A 23,900-nucleotide genomic window follows, 5' to 3' on the forward strand; every position below is an offset into this window, starting at 1 on the left:
CAGGAAGGGAGTTGGGTTTGTTATCTGTTTATATATTAGTATATAAATACTAGTATATAAAACTGCATTTAGTATGACAGCAAACCCCCACGCCCTTCTAGCACTGATGATTTTACCTCGTTGGGTATTGAAACATCTGCAAGAAAACCACCCAGCTCAGGGAGCAACGGGGACCCCCACAATATATAATAATATAAAGCAAGCCATTCCCTGGGAGAGAATCTTCCTAAATATGCAACACACTTTTCTCAAAAGGACAAAATACGAGATCCAGCAGAACTGGCTTTGAAATCCACAAGGATCAAAATACATCTGTTACTGGGATACCATGGATCCAGAAAAATAAGGCATTTTTTCATCCAGTGGGTTAGGCTTATCCATATCCATACATATATATTTTTTCCCTTCCTTCCTTCCTTCCTTCCTTCCTTCCTTCCTTCCTTCCTTCCTTCCTTCCTTCCTTCCTTCCTTCCTTCCTCCTTCGTTCCTTGCACCCTCCCCTCCCTTCTTCCTTCCCTTTCCTTCTTTCCTTCCTTCCTCCCTCCCTCCGTTCCTTGCACCCTCCCCTCCCTTCTTCCTTCCCTTTCCTTCTTTCCTTCCTTCCTCCCTCCCTCCGTTCCTTGCACCCTCCCCTCCCTTCTTCCTTCCTTTCCTTTCCCTTCCTTCCTTCCTTCCTTCCTTCCTTCCTTCCTTCCTTCCTTCCTCCTTCGTTCCTTGCACCCTCCCTTCCCTTCTTCCTTCCTTTCCTTTTCCTTCCTTCCTTCCTTCCTTCCTTCCTTCCTTCCTTCCTTCCTTCCTTCCTTCCTTCCTTCCTCCTTCGTTCCTTGCACCCTCCCTTCTTCCTTCCTTTCTTTTTCCTTTTCCTTCCTTCCTTCCTTCCTTCCTTCCTTCCTTCCTTCCTTCCTCCTTCGTTCCTTGCACCCTCCCCTCCCTTCTTCCTTCCTTTCCTTTTCCTTCCTTCCTTCCTTCCTTCCTTCCTTCCTTCCTTCCTTCCTTCCTTCCTTCCTTCCTTCCTTCCTTCCTTCCTTCCTCCTTCGTTCCTTGCACCCTCCCCTCCCTTGTTCCTTCCTTCCTTCCTTCCTTCCTTCCTTCCTTCCTTCCTTCCTTCCTTCCTTCCTTCCTCCCTCTCTCCGTTCCTTGCATCCTCCCTCCCTCCCCTTTGCAAAAATTCGAAGATGGGGGGGTGGGATCCCAACTTGGCCAGTAAAAATAAAGCCAGCCCATTAGCCACCATACACTAATTGCTAGGAACAAAAAGTAAGAACAGAGCTGAGAATCACGGCTGTCTCGAATTCTGATCAAGGATGATCCATACACTATCCAGTTGCAGCTCCCATTTAAAAATAGAAGGCAGAGGTTCCCAACCACGGGTGCTCACCCCACCCTGGGGTGTGCGAGACGATATTCCAGGGAGTGTGAAAATTTAATGAGTTTTCAAAATTATAGTGTATATGCATAATTCGTTGCCGTTATTTCGAACTTTTGTAAGGAGTGCGAGAATATATCAGAAGCGTTCTGGGGGTGCAGGTGCCACTGATATAAGGGGTGAAAAAGGCCCTAAGACACTTGTGTCATAATCTGTTCGTGCAGACGCTTGTGGGGAAGATGCACGGAAACAAATCCCAGCCAGGAAGAGGGGTGGGGGAGAAGAGAAACGTTTCAACGTATAATCGCTTACTGCATTTTTCTTGGAAGTGGCCCTAAAAATCCTTCGCTTCAGCTACGTTTTAATTCACATTATACCGTAGCCGGCTGCTTATGTTTAATCCTGCAGGTGGTGCTGTCTTATTTCAAGAAGACGCAAAGCCAGAAACCGGTTCCAACTTGGCTTTACATTCGCCAAACCCTACGTAATATTAAACGCAACTGGCTTTGCATTAGAAAAATCAAGTCTTTCCTGCAGCTACACCAAGGTGTGTCCTGAGGATACGACGAAACAAGGCTGTATCAGAACTCTCTGAAACTCTTTAAAGCAGCTGCATCTTTTGGAGCATGTGTGTGTGTGTGTGTGTGTGTGTGTGTGTGTGTGTGTGTGAATCCAATTCCCTCCCCATCTCAGCCACCTGGGTTTTAAAGGGATTATTTTCAAGAGTTTTTCTCCCTCCAGCCCTTACAGGGATATACGGGTGATCCTCAACGACCATAATTGACCCAAACGTTTTATGTTGCTAAGCGAGAAATTTGTTGACTTTGCTTGTCAAAAGGTTGCAAAAGGGGATCACTGCGAACCATCATAAATGTGAGTCAGTTGTCAAGCCTCCCAGTGTGAATCGTATGACCCTGGGGATGCTGCAACGGTCATTAAATGTGATAAATGCTCCTAAGTCCCTTTTTTTCCAGTACTGTTGTAACTTCAAACGGTCACTAAATGAATTGTTGTAAATGCAGGACGATCTGTCCCCCTGCCCATACACATCCCCGTCTCCAAATATCAAAGATCCAATACGTTAGGGTGGACATGCCCTAACGCAAAGAAATATTGGTCTAAGATTCGTAGATGGCTGGAAAAGATGACGAAAATACAGATAGAATTTAAACCGGAATTGTTTTTGCTAGGAATATTAGGATCTAATTATGGTAAAGAGAATGATTATTTAATACTACAGGTTTTAACAGCTGCAAGAATAGTATTTGCCCAATTTTGGAAAAAATGAAAATTCACCATCTGATCAGGCTATAATTACCAAAATTTTAGAATGTGCAGAAATGGATAGATTAATCTTAGAGATGAAAGAGAAAGAAGATTCAATTTATTTTAAAACTTGGGAATTTTTTTTATCAGTGGTTAGAAATATGATAGAACGAGAAAAGAGCTTGAAATTAAATAGAATAAACGATAGTTTTTTTTTTTACTAAGCTTTATCTTATATGTTAATAACAGTGTTATTACTAGTGATTTTAGATACTAGTGGCGATAGTTAGAATCAGTTGATATTTTATTAATTATGGTTATTTACTTAAAGGAACTGCATTTACTTATTAATTTTTAATTCTATGATTATAGTCAACTTTACTCATTATAATTGTTTAGTATTATATAATCTATCCTTACTCAATATGTATATCCGGACAGTAATTTGCTTGTTAAAGCATGGGATTATTGTTGGGGCTTACCCCATTATTGTACCTCCCCTTACCCTATCCCGAATTCCTTATTCCTACCCCTTCCCATACCCGTACTCACCCTATCTTTTCCCTATCTCTATAACAATCTAATAAAATATTTATCTAAATAAATAAAAATGTAAATGTTTGTTCAAAATCTTAAATCTCCGAAAGTTCTTCACCGATTGCTTTGAAATTTTGACACAACGTTACATTCGAATACGCGCGTGTTTTTATATACCTATATTATATACTGTAGATGTCACACCTGTGACAGGCAAAAACATATTTTTGGGAAAAACAGCGCCATCTGTTGGACATAAAAGTAACACATGCTATGATTTCAGACAATCTCTGTATCTGCACAGACAATGGAACAACAAAATATATTGTATACCCACAAGCATTGTGAAATTAAACATATTATAAACGTGCGCTTTCTCTTTTCTTTCTTTTCCATTTAACCAGACTGAGCCACAGCAACGCGTGGCTGGGGACAGCTAGTATGTATGTATGTATGTATGTATGTATGTATGTATGTATGTGTATATATATATGTGTGTGTGTGTAGGTCTTTGGTTGTTCGGGTTTTCTCCCGCGTAAAATTGGAAGTGTCTTGGCGACGTTTCGACAAAGTCCCATTCGTCATCTTCAGGCTGGTGTTTTCAGCTTCGTGCTTCGTGCTTCGAGGAGCATGAAGCTGAAAACACCAGCCTGAAGATGACGAATGGGACTTCGTTGAAACGTCACCAAGACACTTCCAATTTTACGCGGGAGAAAACCCGAACAACCAAAGACCTACATACCAACACCCGCGAAAACCTCAGAAAACATCTATCTATCTATCTATCTATCTATCTATCTATCTATCTATCTATCTATCTATCTATCTCCAATACTTAATTCCATCTGTCATGTGCTTTGGCTGGCTCGGCCTCGGGAAACCTAAGCTAGCGTAAAGGAAAAACATCAAATATCCATTCATTATTTGTCTTCTCCTGTAAAAGTAATAACGTCTTCAGACTTCTTTTTTTTTTAAATTCAGAGGGAGACGCACATACAACAGCGTAACAAGTTGAGGTCAGCCAAAAAACACTTCCCTTTTTGAACAGCTTTCTTTCCCCACGTTCCAAAACCCCGGTCTAAAATAACTGATGGAGAATAATAAGTAATATAATGTTCCTCTGCAGCCATGAATCACCCTGGCCAGAAAGCAGGACTCGGGCTTAATTTCATCAGTTTCGAGTTGCTGCGGTAAAGAAAAAAGAAAAAAAGAGAAAAATCTTGGCTTTGCACTTTGTGCTACAGCCAAGAAATCTTGGTTAAGAATGAAGTCATACTAGAATGAATACTAACTAGAATTAACCCCCAAGGATTTAGCATCTGGATATGTTCCTGATTGTTAGCTGTTGCTGAACGTGTCTGTGGAGAGTCTCAGTCATCCATCTTAGACATTTTAGCCATGCACTTTGGGGTGAACATCCTTCAAATGGTGCGGGAGCATAAACAGATTTCCAGAAAACATGGCAGGCCACAGGAACCATTTGTGCTTCAGTTTGAGATACAGACAACATAGATATATCCCCAAAATGAGTCAAGCTATTCTCCAAAGCGCCTGAAGGCAGGACAAGAAGCAAAGGATGGAAACTCAGCAAGGAGAGAAGCAACCTAGAACTAAGGAGAAACTTCCTGACAGTGAGAACAATTAACCCGTGGAACAATCTGCCTCCAGAAGCGGTGAATGCTCCAACACTGGAAGTTTTTAAGAAGAAACTGGACAGACATTCGTCCGAAATGGTATAGGATTTCCTGCCTAAGCAGGGGGTTGGACTAGATGATCTCCAAGGTCTCTTCCAACTTTATTATTATTATTATTATTATTGAAAACATTTTGAAGCCAAGAAGGCTCCACACCCATTTGCACCACTCACGTGACCCCGAGAACACAGACAAACCTCCAAGTGGCCTCAACGACTCTCTAAAAGGATGCAAATGACCAGCTCTCTGCAAAGAGTATAAATCCTTCCGTTCTCCACCATCCAGTCAGAGCTGAAGAAGTTGGGGCTCAGTTACGGTCGTAAAGCTGAGGACTTCCTATGCTTCCGTTTTATAAAACGAGATGCCATTTTTGGGGCATCTCTTGAAATGGAAGAAAGGACTCCCACTCAATGTTTGAGCTGAGTGCTGGTTGAAATGGGTTCCCAGTGGCTTTGAAGGGGTGTGTGTGTGTGTCTTGGTGTGTGTGTGTGTGTGTGCACATTTGGGTGCCAAAGAATCACAGTCACTGTCTAACTGAAGATCTCTCTGCTCTTCACGTGTGGAAAAAAAAAAGGAGAGTTTTCAGCTGAAACAGAAAACTTGTTTTGACTTCCAGCTGGGGCTCTTATTTTTCTTTGAGATGAAGTTAGGAAGATCGGTAAAAATCCGGTTTGTTTAGTGCAGTGTTTCTCAACCTTGACAATTTTAAGGCATGTGGACGTCAACTCCCAGAATTCCACAGCCAGCATTGCTGGCTGTGGCATTCTGGGAGTTGACGTCCACATGCCTTAAAATTGTCAAGGTTGAGAAAAACTGGTTTAGTGTGTCCAGGTTTGTAGACCTTGTAAGAGAGCTGTGTGTTAGTGCATTAAAACTTTATCTCTTTTAATAACGTTGCTTCGTCTGAAAAGGGGCTACTAGATTCCTTGGGTGGTTTTTTTTTTCTGTCCAAGTTTCCAAGATACAATTTTAATTTGCTGAAAAATGTAGGTTTTTAAAAAAAAAAAAAAAAAAAACCTGTTGTAACTTACCTGAACAAAGGCTTTCTGTAGTTTCCAGACTACTAATTCTTATGTGGTGTTTTTTTTTTTTAAGAAAAAAATGCAAATCTCCTGATATCATTTTAATGCAAATTATCCCAAAGTCTTTCTTATAATCCTTGGCTTTATACATGAAAACCATTTCCTTGCAGAAATTTCAGCATGACATGTAAAGTATCCTTAATTTAGGCTGGAAAAAAGGAGAAAGGGAAGGGAAGGAAGAGTGAAGGAAAGGAAAAGGAAAGGAAAGGGAAGGGAAGGAAAGGAAGAGGGAAGGGAAACGAAGGGGAAGGGGAAGAGAACGAAAGGGAAGGGAAAGGAAGGGGAAAAGAACGAAAGGAAAGGAAAGGAAAGGAAGGGGAAGAGAACAAAAGGAAAGAGAAGGGAAGAGAAAGGAAAGGAAGGGGAAGAGAAGGGAAGGAAAGGGAAAGGAAGGGGAAGAGAATGAAAGGGAAGGGAAAGGAAAGGAAGGGGAAGAGAACGAAAGGGAAGGGAAGGGAAGGGGAAGAGAAGGAAAGGAAAGAGAAGGGAAGAGAAAGGAAAGGAAGGGGAAGAGAAGGGAAGGAAAGGGAAAGGAAGGGGAAAAGAATGAAAGGGGAAAGGAAAGGAAGGGGAAGAGAACGAAAGGGAAGGGAAGGGAAGGGGAAGAGAAGGAAAGGAAAGAGAAGGGAAGAGAAAGGAAAGGAAAGGAAGGGGAAGAGAAGGGAAGGAAAGGGAAAGGAAGGGGAAGAGAATGAAAGGGAAGGGAAAGGAAAGGAAGGGGAAGAGAACGAAAGGGAAGGGAAGGGAAGGGGAAGAGAAGGAAAGGAAAGAGAAGGGAAGAGAAAGGAAAGGAAGGGGAAGAGAAGGGAAGGAAAGGGAAAGGAAGGGGAAAAGAATGAAAGGAAAGGAAAGGAAGGAAAGGAAGGGGAAGAGAACGAAAGGGAAGGGAAGGGAAGGGAAGGGGAAGAGAAGGAAAGGAAAGAGAAGGGAAGAGAAAGGAAAGGAAAGGAAGGGGAAGAGAAGGGAAGGAAAGGGAAAGGAAGGGGAAGAGAATGAAAGGGAAGGGAAGGAAAGGAAAGGGAAAGGAAAGGAAGGGGAAGAGAACGAAAGGGAAGGGAAAGGAAGGGGAAAAGAACGAAAGGAAAGGAAAGGAAAGGAAGGGGAAGAGAACAAAAGGAAAGAGAAGGGAAGAGAAAGGAAAGGAAGGGGAAGAGAAGGGAAGGAAAGGGAAAGGAAGGGGAAGAGAATGAAAGGGAAGGGAAAGGAAAGGAAGGGGAAGAGAACGAAAGGGAAGGGAAGGGAAGGGGAAGAGAAGGAAAGGAAAGAGAAGGGAAGAGAAAGGAAAGGAAAGGAAGGGGAAGAGAAGGGAAGGAAAGGGAAAGGAAGGGGAAGAGAATGAAAGGGAAGGGAAAGGAAAGGAAGGGGAAGAGAACGAAAGGGAAGGGAAGGGAAGGGGAAGAGAAGGAAAGGAAAGAGAAGGGAAGAGAAAGGAAAGGAAGGGGAAGAGAAGGGAAGGAAAGGGAAAGGAAGGGGAAAAGAATGAAAGGAAAGGAAAGGAAGGAAAGGAAGGGGAAGAGAACGAAAGGGAAGGGAAGGGAAGGGAAGGGGAAGAGAAGGAAAGGAAAGAGAAGGGAAGAGAAAGGAAAGGAAAGGAAGGGGAAGAGAAGGGAAGGAAAGGGAAAGGAAGGGGAAGAGAATGAAAGGGAAGGGAAGGAAAGGAAAGGGAAAGGAAAGGAAGAGGGAAGGGAAAGGAAGGGGAAGAGAACAAAAGGGAAGGGAAAGGAAGGGGAAGAGAAGGGAAGGGAAGAGAAAGGAAAGGGAAGAGAAGGAAAGGGAAGGGAAGGGAAAGGAAGGGAAGGGAAGGGGAAGAGAAGGAAAGGAAAGAAGGAAAGGGGAAAAAAGGGGAAAGGAAAAGAAAAAGACATTTGCTTCCCTATGAATCCGTGGCCATTCCATTTTCTTTAATAACCGTTCTAGACACCAAAAGGAGCAGTGGGGACCTTATCTAAAATCAGTTGCTGAACAGGGAAGGAGCAAAGCAAGTGGTGAAGAGATAGCAGGGCCTCCTCACACTGGGTGTGGAAAATGGGGGGCTTCTCACACAGGATTCCTCCTGCATGTCTCTCCACGGGAAGGAAAGGGAAGGAATGGACACGTAGACTAAAAGCGAGGTAGAACTCCCCAAAAAAAGAGATATTAGCTTTGTGAAATGTTACTTCCCTATTTCTGGAAATCCACTGCATAAAAGATCGTGCTATGCTGTCGTTGTTCAGGGGGGTCTCAGCTCCCAAATTGGACTGGGGCCCTTTGGCTGAAGCGCTTCAATAAAAGTTTTGCAAAAGTCCCATCTCTCGTGTCTGGCTCTGACTGGCTTCTGCGCCAGGCCGAACCAATTTTTGGACAACGGGTTGCGTACCAAATCTTAGTCACTGCTGACCACCGCCAGCATACTTTCCCACCACTTCGAAACAGGACACACACACACCAACACACCGAAAAAAGCTATCGCTTAAGCCCTACAATGGGCTACATAGAGTTTGTTTATTAAAAACCCACCCCTTCCCTCCAGGAATTCATGTTCGTTCTTTGTTATTCTTCCATCAAGAGTCTTCTCTTTGCCCCGTCAGACAATACGTGCACCCTGCAAAGCCATCAAAACGTAGGTCTTGAGAACTGTTCCTTACAGAACGATATGCTCGTGTACCGTGGTCGATGAAAAAGGGCTTGGTCTGGCTGGATGAAGGCAAGGTCTCCAAGGTCCATGGGTGAGGTTCATGAGGACTCATTATGTGGCACTGGAAAAAGTGCAGAGTGGACGCAACGGTCTCTCACTATCATTAAATATCTTACTCAGTCTATGCGTAGATTCCTTTCAACCGGCTATGAACATCCTGAGCCCAGACCCCCAAATGGCTCTCTCGGTGCAGCAACTCCTTACTCTTAATGAGACACATATTATCACTACCTCGACAGCCACCTAGTAGTCTTCTTCTCCATCCTCTTCAAAAACTTCACCTGCCGTAGCAGCCTCCAGGGCGGCCAGGGCCTCCGCGACTTCCGCGTCTTCCTCCAGTTCTCCATTTATCTCGGTGAAGCCATCCCACCTAGCTTCCCATGCGGACTCTCCCTGCTTCCCTCCGGATATGTTGGACATGTTGTCCTCGAAAGAGATACTGAAAGGACTTCTCCTCCAGACACCGTACCCTTCATCGGACTCACCACACGACGGATACCAGTTATGGATGATAGCTAGGCTCTCCGTGCTCTGGTTGATCTGCACAACGTGGTTTGAGAGCTTCTCCTGCCCAACAGCCTTTGATTTCTCCACATGGTTGGTTTCGAGGAACGAAGATGGACTATCCAACGGAATGTCTTTGCCTCGTATCTCTGGGAGGGCACACTGTATGGAAAAAATCGGATCAGTCTGAGGAACCTCTTTGCAAAGGGCATTTGAACTTTCCAAAGTCTGCTTTGGGTGAGGTTCAGGATCCAAGATCTCAAGTTGGTCACCTATTTTTGGCTGGAAGACTCTTTTGCCCGGAGGATCAAGTAGCGGACCAGAAGAACTGTACAGGTTAATCTCTCTAGGTTGGGTTTTATTATGAGGGACCGGGCTGACATTCTTGGAGGAATGGATCCCATTCATGCCGCATTTTTCTACTGAGTGTCCAAGTCCTTTCTCCCCAAGAGCAGGGATTCGGTAACTCCAGAGGGGATCTTTTGAGTGGTTGAACCTGCATTGGTTTGCTCCTAGCTGCGTCTCAACAATTGGAAGTTCATTTCTACAGCCCAGAACATCACTGTCCTGCTTGCAATGAAATTTGTCTCTTTCTTCATCACCTGTCTTGTAGTTATTGATCTCACTGATGTAGGCGGTCGTCTGCACGTCTTGGGGATGAAAGATGTAGCTAGGGAAAATTTGAGAATATTCAGTTATTCTTTGGGTTTTTTCCCCCCCCTTCCCCGATTATGGAGAAAACCCACTAATTTCGCCAAGGTTTTCTCATCTGAATTTTGAGCGTCAAAACGGCACAACTACACGGAAATGGAATTAAAGTTAGCTGCACACTTTCTCTATGTTGGGCTACGCAATTAAAAACAAAACGAAACAGTATTCCACCATGCTTTCAACTTCTAGCTGACTGTTTATGGATGTCCATTGTGGGGAAAATGGATTAACAATTATATTTTTTTTTAATTTTTTTTTTTTTTTTGCTTTTGTCAGGCCACTCAGAATTTTGAGGTTGGCCCAGCTTGCCAAATTTATAAGTTAAAAAAAGCTAATGTGCTGGCTGTATCAACTTTCTTTGAGTTTAACGCCCTGCCAGAAATGAGATGGAAGCTATCCTACCTTTTAATCATTTTACAGCATTTGCACCCCATCTGGATTCTTCTTTGTCAGCATCTGTAAAGAGAAAGGGGGGGGGGGGTGGACAGGCATCTGAAGCAGGGAATTTTATGCAAAATAGCAAGAGGTGGGACTTTCCACTTTATTTTTTGAAAGTGCCCATTGGATAAAATGAGTTTCCAATTATGATTAAACATGGGAAACACTAAAGGTGATGACATCTGACTGGACTCTCAATCAGCATGTTTCTTACATTCCCCTCCCTCCCTGTCTCCCTCCCTCCCTCCCTCTTTCTTTCTTTCTTTCTTTCTTTCTTTCTTTCTTTCTTTCTTTCTTTCTTTCTTTCTTTCTTTTCCTTTCTTCATAAATATTTGTGCAACCAACCAGGAGAGAAACACATGATCTGCCTGTATACCGTTTTTCTTTCTTTCTTTCTTTCTTTCTTTCTTTCTTTCTTTCTTTCTTTCTTTCTTTCTTTCTTTCTTTCTTTCTTTCTTTCTTTCTTTCTTTCTTTCTTTCTTTCACCAGCAGTCTGCATAAATATTTGTGCAACCAACCAGGAGAGAAACACATGATCTGCCTGTATACAGTTTGTTTTCCTTTCTTTCTTTCTTTCTTTCTTTCTTTCTTTCTTTCTTTCTTCTTCTTCTTCTTCTTCTTCTTCTTCTTCTTCTTCTTCTTCTTTCTTTCTTTCTTTCTTCTTCTTCTTCTTCTTCTTCTTCTTCTTCTTCTTCTTCTTCTTCTTCTTCTTCTTCTTCTTCTTCTTCTTCTTCTTCTTCTTCTCTCTCTCTCTCCCTCCCTCCCTCTCATTCTTTCATTGTTTTCATATTGAAGACGCAAGGTTAAACTAGATAAACTAGATAAACCGCAAAGGTGTTTTTCTTCCTCTACCAAACAGGACAGAATTAGAAAGTATTTCCTTGGTTAAATATTAACCAGCGGTGTATTTCGTTCGAAATGGAGTTGAAATGAGCTGGAAAGCTCTGCTGAGAAGTGAGACAGGAGCGGAGAACTAAACCTAGAGTCCTGCAACTGCAACATTTAGAAGATACGCCGCAGCGGATAAATTGAAAAGATTCATCCACTCTTTTAAGAGGAGGAGGAGGAAGAGGAGGAGGAGGAGAATGACAGTGGGGTGTTTGGTTCTCTGAGCATGGAGGTTCTCTTGTAGATGTTTCGTTACCCAACTAGGTAACATCATCAGTGCCAGAAGGAAGTGGGGTTTGTAGAGGAGGAGGAGGAGGAGGAAGAGGAGAAAGAGGAAGAGGAAGAGGAAGAGGAGGAGAATGACAGTTGGGTGCTTCGTTCTCTGAGCTTGGTGGTTCTCTTGTAGATGTTTCGTTACCCAACTAGGTAACATCATCAGTGCCAGAAGGAAGTGGGGTTTGTAGAGGAGGAGGAGGAAGAGGAGAAAGAGGAAGAGGAAGAGGAAGAGGAAGAGGAGGAGAATGACAGTTGGGTGCTTCGTTCTCTGAGCTTGGTGGTTCTCTTGTAGATGTTTCGTTACCCAACTAGGTAACATCATCAGTGCCAGAAGAAAGTGGGGAGGAGGAGGAGGAGGAGGAGGAGGAGGAAGAAGAAGAAGAAGAAGAAGAAGAAGAAGAAGAAGAAGAAGAAGAAGAAGAAGAAGAAGAAGAAGAAGAAGAAGAGGAAGAAGAAGAAGAAGAAGAAAAGGATTGTGGGGTCTTTGATGCTCTCTGAGCTTGGTGGGTTTCTTACTCATGTTTCATTCCCCAACTAGACAACATCATCCCTACTCTTAAATATTCAATGTAGCCCATTGAGCAAATCTGAAGGTTACCTGGATATCCGTATGTTGGGTTTAAAACTAATGATTTCCAAGTTGGCACATGGGCCTGGCCTCCTGGGCAAATTGATACAAATCTAGGAACTTATTTTGGGTCAGGGGTGTAATAGGCAGGTAACTCCCCTTTGGGGGCTTGGAAGCATCCCTTCTGTTATTGAGTGCTTCCTGCTTTTTTTTCCCTTTCTTTATTTAAAAAGTGCCCTGTTTTGGACTGAAATTGTTTTGAGGGGTTTTTGTTGTTGTCGTTCTTGATATTCTTGAATCAGAATTCAGTTCTAGAAGAGGGGGGAGTTTGCAGAGAGGAGGAGGAGGAGGAGGAGGAGGAGGGGGGGAGGAGGAGGAGGAGGAGGAGGAGGAGGAGGAGGACTGGGATCCTTGGTGCTCTCTGAGCTTGCTGGTTTTCTTGCAGACGTTTCATGACCCAAACTAGGTAACTTCACCAGGGCTAGCCCTGACTGGTTTGGCTCATGAAACGTCTGCAAGAAAACCAGCATGCTCAGAGAGCACCAAGGACCCCACAGTACTCCTCCTTCTCCTTCTCCTCTTCCTCTTCCTCCTTCTCCTCTCTGCAAACCCCCTCCCTTCTAGCACTCATGATGTTACCTAGTTGGGTAATGAAACGTCTGCAAGGAAACCACCAAGCTCAGAGATCACCAAGGACCACACAGCCCTTTCATTCTTCTTCTTCTTCTTCTTCTTCTTCTTCTTCTTCTTCTTCTTCTTCTTCTTCTTCTTCTTCTTCTTCTTCTTCTTCTTCTTCTTCTTCTTCTTCTTCTTCTTTCTTCTTCTTCTTCTTCTTCTTCTTCTTCTTCTTCTTCTACTCTTAAATATTCAATGTAGCCCATTGAGCAAATCTGAAGGTTACCTGGATATCCTTATGTTGGGTTTAAAACTAATGATTTCCAAGTTGGCACATGGGCCTGGCCTCCTGGGCAAATTGATACAAATCTAGGAACTTATTTTGGGTCAGGGGTGTAATAGGCAGGTAACTCCCCTTTGGGGGCTTGGAAGCATCCCTTCTGTTATTGAGTGCTTCCTGCTTTTTTTTCCCTTTCTTTATTTAAAAAGTGCCCTGTTTTGGACTGAAATTGTTTTGAGGGGTTTTTGTTGTTGTCGTTCTTGATATTCTTGAATCAGAATTCAGTTCTAGAAGAGGGGGGAGTTTGCAGAGAGGAGGAGGAGGAGGAGGAGGAGGAGGGGGGGAGGAGGAGGAGGAGGAGGAGGAGGAGGAGGAGGACTGGGATCCTTGGTGCTCTCTGAGCTTGCTGGTTTTCTTGCAGACGTTTCATGACCCAAACTAGGTAACTTCACCAGGGCTAGCCCTGACTGGTTTGGCTCATGAAACGTCTGCAAGAAAACCAGCATGCTCAGAGAGCACCAAGGACCCCACAGTACTCCTCCTTCTCCTTCTCCTCTTCCTCTTCCTCCTTTTCCTCTCTGCAAACCCCCTCCCTTCTAGCACTCATGATGTTACCTAGTTGGGTAATGAAACGTCTGCCCACCAAGCTCTAGGGTAACTTCACCAGGGCTAGCCCTGACTGGTTTGGCTCATGAAACGTCTGCAAGAAAACCAGCATGCTCAGAGAGCACCAAGGACCCCACAGTACTCCTCCTTCTCCTTCTCCTCTTCCTCTTCCTCCTTTTCCTCTCTGCAAACCCCCTCCCTTCTAGCACTCATGATGTTACCTAGTTGGGTAATGAAACGTCTGCAAGGAAACCACCAAGCTCAGAGATCACCAAGGACCACACAGCCCTTTCATTCTTCTTCTTCTTCTTCTTCTTCTTCTTCTTCTTCTTCTTCTTCTTCTTCTTCTTCTTCTTCTTCTTCTTCTTCTTCTTCTTCTTCTTCTTCTTCTTCTTCTTCTTCTTCTTCTTCTTCTTCTTCTTCTTCTTCTTATTCTTCTTCTTCTTCTTCTTCTTCTTCTTCTTCTTCTTCTTCTTCTTCTTCTTCTTCTTCTTCTTCTTCTTCTTCTTCTTCTCCTCCTCCTCCTCCTCCTCCTCCTCCTCCTCCTCCTCCTCCTCCTCCTCCTCCTCCTCCTGTCTGCAAACCCCCTCCCTTCTAGCACTGATGATGTTACCTAGTTTGGTTCATGAAACATCTGCAAGAAAACCACCAAGCTCAGAGAGCACCAAGGATCCTTTATTTCAACCCTGAGCTAGAAGTATTCTCCTTGATCAGAAGCTGATGACGCTTCTTCTCTTTCTCTCCCTCTCTCTTTCTCCCTCCTTTCTCTCTCTCTCTTCCTCCTTCCCTCCTCTCTCTTCTCTCTCTCTCTCTCTCTCTGTCTGTCTCTCTTACACACACATACTGGAAAATAACCACTATTTACAAGGGATAGGAAAAAAAAGGCCATTTTAGTATATTGTTATAAGTTACAATAGGTTCTTGAGACAGACAGGGACAGGAAAATATTTTCGATTAGCCTACTTACCAACCAATCAGAGGGAGTTGCAGGACCATGGTTTTAACCTCACGGGCATCTGAAATGATAGTTACGAAAGCTGGTTAGGAGACATCAGTCTACTAAAAATGTATGGTTAGCCCCCAAGCAGAACCCAGAGAAGAGCGGGGTCTTCCCTTGAGAAAGACAGAACTAACAGCCTACGCACCCTGCAATTTTTTTTTTTTAAATTCAAGGCATTCTTTTTTGAGATTTCCTGATAAAGCCAGAAGAAATGCGACAGCCACGGGACCTAGGAAGTATCTGACTATTTTCAGCCAGCGTATTTCTAGGGTTGCTTCCTTCAATAGCTTTCGCCTGAAGTTAACTTTTGACCCACTGATTTTATCTGAAACATGTGCCTAGATGAGAGACAAACTAATCTGGTGCTCTCCAGATTATTTTATGTTATTAATGTCCATCATCTCCAGTCAATTAGGTCAGAAGCAATAAACAGACAGGTAGTCCTTGACTTACCGCCACAATTAAGCTGAAACATTTCGGTTAGTAAGTGAAACGTGTTACGTTGCCCCATTTCACAAGCCACTGTTGCTAAATTCAGTGGTTAAGTTGGTAACAACGTTGTGTTACCAACCTTGCTTGTTGCTTGTCACAAAAGGGGATCACATGACCTCCCCGGGACACGGCAACTGTCGTAATCATCAACCAGTTGCCCAGTGTCCAAATTTTGATCAGGTGACCATGGGGATGTTACAATGGTCGTAAGTGTGAAAAAATGATCACTTATTTCAGTGCTGTCGTATCTTTGAGTGGTCACTAAATGAACTGTTTGTAGGTTGAGGGCTACCTGCAAAAGGGAACTGTACCCCCAAAGCATTTGGAGAACGTCAAGTTGCCTAAACCTGGTCTGAATTTTAATGGTTACTTAGGCATCCTCTCCCCTACATTTTCTGAATTGTCCTCGTTTGGAAGGTTCTGGAACCATCCACCATAGAATAGCTAATTATTAGCGTCACCCTGCCAAGAAAAATGTGTATAGTCAAGGCCATGGTTTTCCCAGTTGCAATGTATGGCTGTGAAAGTTGGACCATAAGAAAGGCTGAGTGCCGAAGAATGGAGGCCTTTGAACTCTGGTGTTGGAGAAGACTCCTGCGAGTCCCCTGGACTGCAAGGCATTCAAACCGGTCAGTCCTAGAGGAGATCAACCCTGACTGCTCTTTAGAAGGCCAGATCCTGAAGTTGAAACTCAAGTCCTTTGGCCACCTAATGAGAAGGAAGGACTCACTGGAGAAGAGCCTAATGCTGGGAAAGATGGAGGCAAGAGAAGAATGGGACAAAAGAGAATGAGATGGCTGGATGGAGTCACTGAAGCAGTAGGCGTGAGCTTCAATGGACTCCAGAAGATGGTAGAGGACAGGAAGGCCTGGACGAACGTGGTCCATGGGGTTGCTACGGGTCGGACATGACTTCGCAACTAACCACAATAAAGTTACAACTAACTAGCTAACCAGCCTCAGTTGTCGTCTTATGTTTCGTAACCGGCAACACACAAAATGTCTCGGTGACCTTCTCTCTCTGCTCAATCTAGAGCCAAGTGGATTAAAACTCTAGATATTTTTGTACTCCAAGTTACCATGGCTGATAGTTGGAGATTAAAGATGTTGTCGCCAGGAAAGATACATTCAAATAAATCACCATCCAGAGCTAACCCAGATTAATGGAACGTGGTTGTATTCCTTGACTTACAAAAGTTGGTTTAGTGACTGTTCAATATTACAATGGCACTGAAAAATGGGACATACGACCATTTTTCACACTTATGATTCCCCCATGATCACGTGATCAAAATTCAGACGCTTGGCAACTGGTTTATGTGTCCTGGTTCTGACAGACGAATCTCTTCAAAAGAACTTTGAGGCATTGTTTACCTTAAAGAATCTTTTTTTTTTCGAGAAACAAAGCATTGGCACTACATAGTTAAAGCCAAAAATTGAATTCCTGTCCCCTGGGCACAAAGTAGTAAAGCACAATTCCCTCCTCCAATTAACAGTCACAAATCACATTCCCCAATTAGCTTGAAGCGCGGGCTTTCTCCCCAGCTCTCCAGCCCACCAAATCTTTATCCGCTCTGGGCTCAATAACCTTGATTCCCACGACTGAGTATTTGTTGTTATGTCTAACTGGACTCTCATTCACATCCCCCCTCCCAGCATCATCTAACTCTAAAAGCGAAAGAGAAAAGATGGCTCCATTTCCATCCGATGTTAGCAGCGTTGACATCATGTTTGTGACTGACTTGTCAGAAGGTCGCAAAAGCTGACACAAGCAAAGTGTCAAGGATGAAACTTTGGCAACTACCTTCCTCTGCGTTTCAACTTGCCTTTAGATTAAGGGGGAGGAGGTGTTACTTTCAAGTGGCTTAGATGGAGAAACAAAACTTCTTCAATTCAGCTGCAGACCGTGGGAGCCTGAAGGCTCGTCAAGGACACCAGAACAGGTGTGGATTTGAAGCAGCCGGTTCCCATAACAAAGTGGACTTGTTGACAATGGATTACATAAGACATTGGTTGTTTGGCTGGGAAAACTATTGTTTACGTCTATGAATGAGTGTTGGAACCTCAAGAGTTATTTTTGCTTTGACATAACCAAGCTGTCTATTAAATAAATAGTAAGCTTTCCGGAAACGAAATGAATCCGGAGTTTTGTTTGGATTCTCGAATTGGATCTTGACACAAAGTCAACGGGGGAAGCCGTATTCACTTAACCGTATTACTAATTTAACAACTGCAGCAAGTCCCTTAACAAGAACGGTGGCAAGAAATGTCATAAAACGGGGAAACTCACTTAACAAATGTCTCATTTAGCAACAGAATTTTTTTTGGGGGGGGATCAATTGTGGTCATAAATCAAGGATTACTTGTGTTCCAAAACTGACACATTGCTGTTTGGGAAATGTTTCCCTTAACAAGAACGGTGGCAAGAAATGTCATAAAACGGGGCAAAACTCACTTAACAAATGTCTCATTTAGCAACAGAATTTTTTTTGGGGGGGGATCAATTGTGGTCATAAATCAAGGATTACTTGTGTTCCAAAACTGACACATTGCTGTTTGGGAAATGTTTCTCCAGAGAAGAAACTGAAGGAAATATCGGTTAGATATTTGTGCATAACACACACACACACACACACACACACACACACACACACATATCACTGGAAAATGCAGCACGGAGCCAGTTGGAAGGCCAATCAGCTGCTTACCTGTCTAACTAGTCTTTCAGGTGGGCTGTTGTCAGAGCAGTTGCAGTTTCACCTCTAGCCTGCAACTAGAGACACACTCAACGGGCTGCTTTGATTCATTTTGTCAACATGTTTTGCTTCTTACTACCTTACTACGTCCTGGGGAGGCTTCGTCAGTAACCTCCAGATCTGCCCTAATGGGACGTTGAGTTCGCCGAGAAAAACAAAAGTTCGCCGACAAAAAACAACAACCTTGTTTTGGAAATATGATTTGGAATGTGAAAGACGACAGCAAAATAGTGTGAGGGTTGATAAAGTTCAAGAGGTGACTCTTGAAGAATTAGAGACAGCGTCACCTTCACAGGCCCTCTTTTCAGAGGACACAAGAGAGCCAGCTATATACTTTCTCTGAATTTGGTACTTCACCTTCCTGTTCTGTCAGCACATGATAATGGGCTGGTGATATCTGAACATTAATTGGACTTTCAGCATGGACTTCATACAGATGATGTAGTTTATAGGGTAAACCAGGGCGTCCAACGTCAGCAGCTTTAAGAGCTGTGGACTTCAAGTCCCAGAATTCACCAGCCAGTTTCAACTCCAATTCTTTCTTTCTTTCTTTCTTTCTTTCTTTCTTTCTTTCTTTCTTTCTTTCTTTCTTTCTTTCTATCTATCTATCTATCTATCTATCTATCTATCTATCTATCTATCTATCTATCTATCTATCTACCTACCTACCTACCTACCTACCTACCTACCTACCTATCGTAATAGTAATAGTAGTAAAGTTGGAAGGGACCTTGGAGGTCATCTCATCCAACCCCCTGCTCAGGCAGGAAACCCTACACCATTTCGGACAAATGGCTGTCCAGTCTCTTCTTAAAAACTTCCAGTGTTGGAGCATTTACTGTTTCTGGAGGCAGGCTGTTCCACTGATTAATTGTTCTCACTGTCAGGAAGTTTCTCCTTAGTTCTAGGTTGCTTCTCTCCTTGATTAGTTTCCACCCGTTGCTTCTTGTCCTGCCTTCAGGTGCTTTGGAAAATAGCTTAATTCCCTCTTCTTTATGGCAGCCCCTGAGATATTGGAATACTGCTATCATGTCCCCCCTTGTCCTTCTCTTCGTTAAACTAGACATACCCAATTCTAGCAACCGTTCCTTATATGTTTTAGCCTCCAGTCCCCTAATCATCTTTGTTGCTCTTCTCTGTACTCTTTCTAGAGTCTCAACATCTTTTTTACATCGTGGTGACCAAAACTGGATGCAGTATTCCAAGTGTGGCCTTACCAAGGCATTGAAGAGTGGTATTAATACTTCACGTGATCTTGATTCTATCCCTCTGTTAATGCAGCCTAGCACTGTGTTGGCCTTTTTGGCAGCTGCAGCACACGGCTGGCTCATATTTAAGGTGATTGTCTATTAGGACTCGGAGGTCCCTCTCACAATTACTACTATTGAGCATGGTGCCACCTATGCTGTACTTGTGCATTTGGTTTTTCTTGCCTAAATGTAGAACCTTGCTTTTTTCACCATTGAATTTCATTTTGTTAGTTAGTGCCCAGTGTTCAAGTCTGTCCAGATCCTTCTGTATCTTAAGCCTGTCTTCTGGAGTGTTGGCTATTCCTGCCAGCTTGGTGTCGTCTGCAAATTTGATGAGTTCCCCATCTATCCCTTCATCCAAATCGTTGATGAAGATGTTGAAAAGTACTGGGCCCAGAACAGAGCCCTGGGGCACCCCACTACACACTTCCCTCCATATAGATGCAGTTCCATTGAGGACCACTCGCTGAGTACGGCCGGTCAGCCAGCTACGGATCCATCTGGTGGTGATTCTGTCTACCCCACATTTTTCTATCTTATCAAGTAGTAGGTTGTGATCTACTTTATCAAATGCCTTACTGAAGTCCAAGTAAATTATGTCCACAGCATTCCTCTGATCCACTAATTTTGTCACTTGGTCAAAGAATGCAATAAGATTTGTCTGGCATGATCTATTTTTGACAAACCCATGTTGGCTTTTAGTAATGACTTTGTTTGCCTCTAGGTGTTGTTGATTCGTTGTTTGATTATCTTTTCCAGGATCTTCCCAGGTATTGAGGTCAGGCTGATAGGTCTGTAATTTCCTGGATCCATTTTTTTTCCTTTTTTGAGGATGGGAACTACATCAGCTCTTTTCCAGTCCTCTGGTAGTTCCCCTGTGTTCCAGGATCTTTGAAAAATATAGTTCAGTGGTTCCGATATCACATCTGCCAGTTCCTTGAGAACTCTGGGGTGTAATCCATCTGGTCCTGGTGATTTGAACTCATCTAGGCTGGACAGGTGCTCAACCATTTCTTGCCCTCTTAACTTGTGTTTTATTTTGTTTTTTATGGCACATTTTTGATAGGTTGGTCTGTTTTTTCCCTTTGTGTAAAGACAGATGCAAAAAACGAGTTAAATAGTTCTGCTTTCTCCCTGTTGCTTGTCACCTTCTTGCCACTTCCACCCACTAATGGACCAATCATTTCCTTCACTTTTTTCTTGTTTTTTACATGTTGAAAGAAGCTTTTTTTGTTATTTTTGACTTTGGTCGCAAGCCTTAGTTCATTTTGAGCCTTGGCTTTCTTCACTTCATCTTTGCAGGCTCGGGCTATTTGCTGATATTCTGACTTAGTTATGTTCCCCTCTTTCCACTTTCTATACTTGTCCTTTTTATCTTTCAATTTGTCAGAGAGTTATTTATGCAGCCATGCTGGTTTCTTTTGAGAGCTGTTGTTTTTCCTCTTTGTTGGTATTGTGCTAGACTGTGCTTTTATTATCTCATTTTTCAAAATTTCCCAAGCTTCTTGAGTTGTTTTCCCCTTATTTTATTTATGAGACTTATATACCGCTTTAAGTGCAAGCACTCTCTAAGCGGTGTACACCAGTAAGCAATGTATATATATATTTACATTGCCCCCAACAATCTGGGTCCTCATTTTACCTACCCCGGAAGGATGGAAGGCTGAGTCAACCTTGAGCCGGTGAGATTTGAACCGCTAACCTGCTGAACACAGTCAGCTAAAGTGGCCTGCAGTACTGCACCCTAACTGCTGCGCCACCTCAGCCATTGAGGATTCTCATCCATGGAATCCTTCCCAAGCCCTCTCTAAGTTTATTGAAATTAGCTCTCTTGAAGTCCAAGACTCTAGTTTGACTGTGTTCTATTGCTTGTGCTTCTATAATGTTGAATTCTAATATTGCATGATCACTTCCTCCCAGGGTTCCTATGGCTTCAACACCTTCTATCATTTCATCTCTGTTAGTGAGAATTAGATCCAAAATGGCTAATCCCCTAGTTCCCTTTTCTACTTTTTGGGAGACAAAGTTGTCTGCTAGGTTTGCCAGGGACCTGTTTGATCTTCCACTTGGTGCGGAGTTTGTCTCCCAGTTGATGTCAGGGTAGTTAAAGTCCCCCATTACTATTCCTACATACCTTAGTTAGCTGACTAGCAAAAAGTTCATCTATTTCCTCTGTTTGGTTGGGTGGTCTGTAGTATACACCTATGGCAATGTCATTTCCCCCCCCCTTTTATATTGACCCAAATGCATTCAAGACAGTTTTTATCATTGTTGTACTCTATTTCTGTGGAGATGTAGTTATTTCTTATATAGAGAGCAACTCCACCTCCTCTTTTATTTGGTCTGTTTCTTTTAAATAATTTAAATCCCTCTAGCTGTGTGTTCCATGTGTGGGTTTCATCCCACCATGTTTCCGTAATGGCAACAATATCGTATCTTCCCTCATTAACCTGAATTTCTAGTTCACCCTGTTTGCTGTTCATACTCTGTGCGTTAGTGTATAAACATTTGAGTCCTTTGTGAGTGGCCCTGTCTTCCTTTCCTTCCTATCTATCTATCTATCTATCTATCTATCTATCTATCTATCTAACTTTATCTACCCTATCTATCTATCTATCTATCTATCTATCTATCTATCTATCTATCTATCTATCTATCTATCTCACTCTGTCTAACCCTATCTATCTATCTATCTATCTATCTATCTATCTATCTATCTATCTATCTCACTCTGTCTAACCCTATCTAACATCTATCTATCTATCTATCTATCTATCTATCTATCTATCTATCTATCTATCTATCTATCTTCTATATCAAATCTCTCTAACTCTATGATTTACACTGTATTATCTCTCGCTCTACCTCTACCTCTACTTCTATCTATCTATCTATCTATCTATCTATCTATCTATCTATCTATCTATCTATCTATCTATCATCAATATCAAGTCTCTGCTTAGACTATAAGTTTGAAGTTTGAGTTGAGAGTCACCATGGAAATGCCTTATGTTGGAATGCTACACAGGGAAATGAAATGGATTTTATTGGGTTTTGGTTGTTTGCACGATCAACAGAATTTGCATTTCAAGCTCCACAAAAGAACCCCCAAATAGGCAGTTGTATCGCAGGAGGAAAAAAAAAAAATTTCCTTCCCAGAAGGAAACTCAACAAAAAGCAAGTACAAAGTAATGTTTTGTCACCCTTGGTCATAAATAGTCTTTTTTTAAGATTTGCCCCTATGCTGGTGATAATCATAATATCTATATGCATGTTCTCTAACCAAGATCAGATAACCCTTCAAATATTTTGCAGCTTGTTTTTTTTTTTTAAATTCACAGTTCACTGCAATATATTGGTGCTATTAGACCATGAATTCCAGAATCTGAAAGGATTTACTTCATCAAAAATAGAAGGGATGAGGAAAATAATTTCACAGTTTTATCTCTTTGTTGTTGTGGTGGTTAATTGCAAAGTCACGTCTAACCCATCACGACCCCATGGACCACGTCCCTCCAGGCCTTCCTGTCCTCTACCATCTTCTGGAGTCCATGTAAGCTCACGCCTGCTGCTTCAGTGACTCCATCCAGCCACCTCATTCTCTGTCGTCCCCTTCTTCTCTTGCCCTCCATCTTTCCCAGCATTAGGCCCTTCTCCAGGGAGTCCTTCCTTCTCATTAGGTGGCCAAAGTACTTGAGTTTCAACTTCAGGATCTGGCCTTCTAAAGAGCAGTCGGGGTTGATCTCCTCTAGGACTGACCGGTTTGATCACCTTGCAGTCCAGGGGACTCGCAGGAGTCTTCTCCAGCACCATAGTTCAAAGGCCTCCATTCTTTGGCGCTCAGCCTTTCTTATCGTCCAACTTTCACATCCATACATTGCAACTGGGAAAACCATGGCCTTGACTATGCATACTTTTGTTGGCAGGGTGATGTCTCTGTTTTTTACCATGCTGTCTAGATTTGCCATAGCTTTCCTCCCCAGGAGCAAACATCTTTTAATTTCTTGGCTGCAGTCCAAAAAATATGTATATGTATATGTATTGTTGTTGTTAGTTGCGAAGTCATGTCCGACCCATTGTGACCCCATGGACAATGTTCCTCCAGGCCTTCCTGTCCTCTACCATCTTCTGGAGTACATCTAAGCTCACGCCTGCTGCTTCGGTGACTCCCTCCAGCCACCTCATTCTCTGTTGTCCCCTTCTTCTCTTGCCCTCCCTCTTTCCCAGCATTAGGCTCTTCTCCAGTGAGTCCTTCCTTCTCATTAGGTGGCCAAAGGACTTGAGGTTCAACTTCAGGATTTGGCCTTCTAAAGAGCAGTCAGGGTTGATCTTCTCCAGGACTGACCGGTTGGATCGCCTTGCAGTCCAAGGGACTCGCAGGAGTCTTCTCCAGCACCATAGTTCAAAGGCCTCCATTCTTTGGCGCTCAGCTTTTCTTATGGTCCAACTTTCACAGCCACCCATTGCAATGTATATCTTCGCCCTTATAATATTTTCAGCATGTTATCCAGCACTTCAGTTGGAAACATTATTAAAACCAGGTAAATGTAATACAAATAGCTATTGGAAATAAGTCGCAAAGCTGGTCCAGATATTAACAGATCAACTGCAATGAAAAAGCTGGCATACGTTTGCAGATCTTTGTCAGGAATCCCTAAAATAACCTTTTATAGTTGGAATGGCATTTTTTTTTTTTTTAAAGAGAAAGTGGGAAAACCCCCAGGAAGAGATTTCTGCTGAATTGCGAACATTTCATTCATTCCAATCATAAAAGCAGACAGCAGGAAACTGGTCCCAATGATTGCATATGGGACAGAATTGTGGAGATATGATAAACACCCCCTTATTGTGATAAGAATATGTGACATTTCCTTACAGGCAAAGTTTTAGGCGTGTAA

At 42.9% G+C, this 23,900-nt stretch overlaps 1 protein-coding gene across 1 annotated transcript in view; it reads right to left on the bottom strand.

Annotated features, from left to right (window-relative positions):
- Positions 1 to 8,390: 8,390 nt before the first annotated feature.
- The window catches only part of CUNH4orf19 (chromosome unknown C4orf19 homolog), a 47,863-nt gene continuing 32,353 nt past the window's right edge, over positions 8,391 to 23,900 (bottom strand). Inside the window, exons 2-4 of the mRNA XM_039347584.1 lie at positions 14,473 to 14,521; positions 10,237 to 10,290; positions 8,391 to 9,793 (exon numbers count right to left, since the gene is read on the bottom strand). Of these exons, the coding sequence (XP_039203518.1) occupies positions 8,863 to 9,793; positions 10,237 to 10,268 (963 nt within the window). The 5' untranslated portion in view covers positions 10,269 to 10,290; positions 14,473 to 14,521 and the 3' untranslated portion in view covers positions 8,391 to 8,862. The remainder of the gene's footprint in view (positions 9,794 to 10,236; positions 10,291 to 14,472; positions 14,522 to 23,900) is intronic.

Source organism: Crotalus tigris, unplaced genomic scaffold (assembly GCF_016545835.1).
Source record: "Crotalus tigris isolate CLP2741 ecotype Arizona unplaced genomic scaffold, ASM1654583v1 scf7180000017559.9942113025:1136094, whole genome shotgun sequence".
In the NCBI taxonomy this organism is placed as follows: domain Eukaryota; kingdom Metazoa; phylum Chordata; class Lepidosauria; order Squamata; family Viperidae; genus Crotalus; species Crotalus tigris.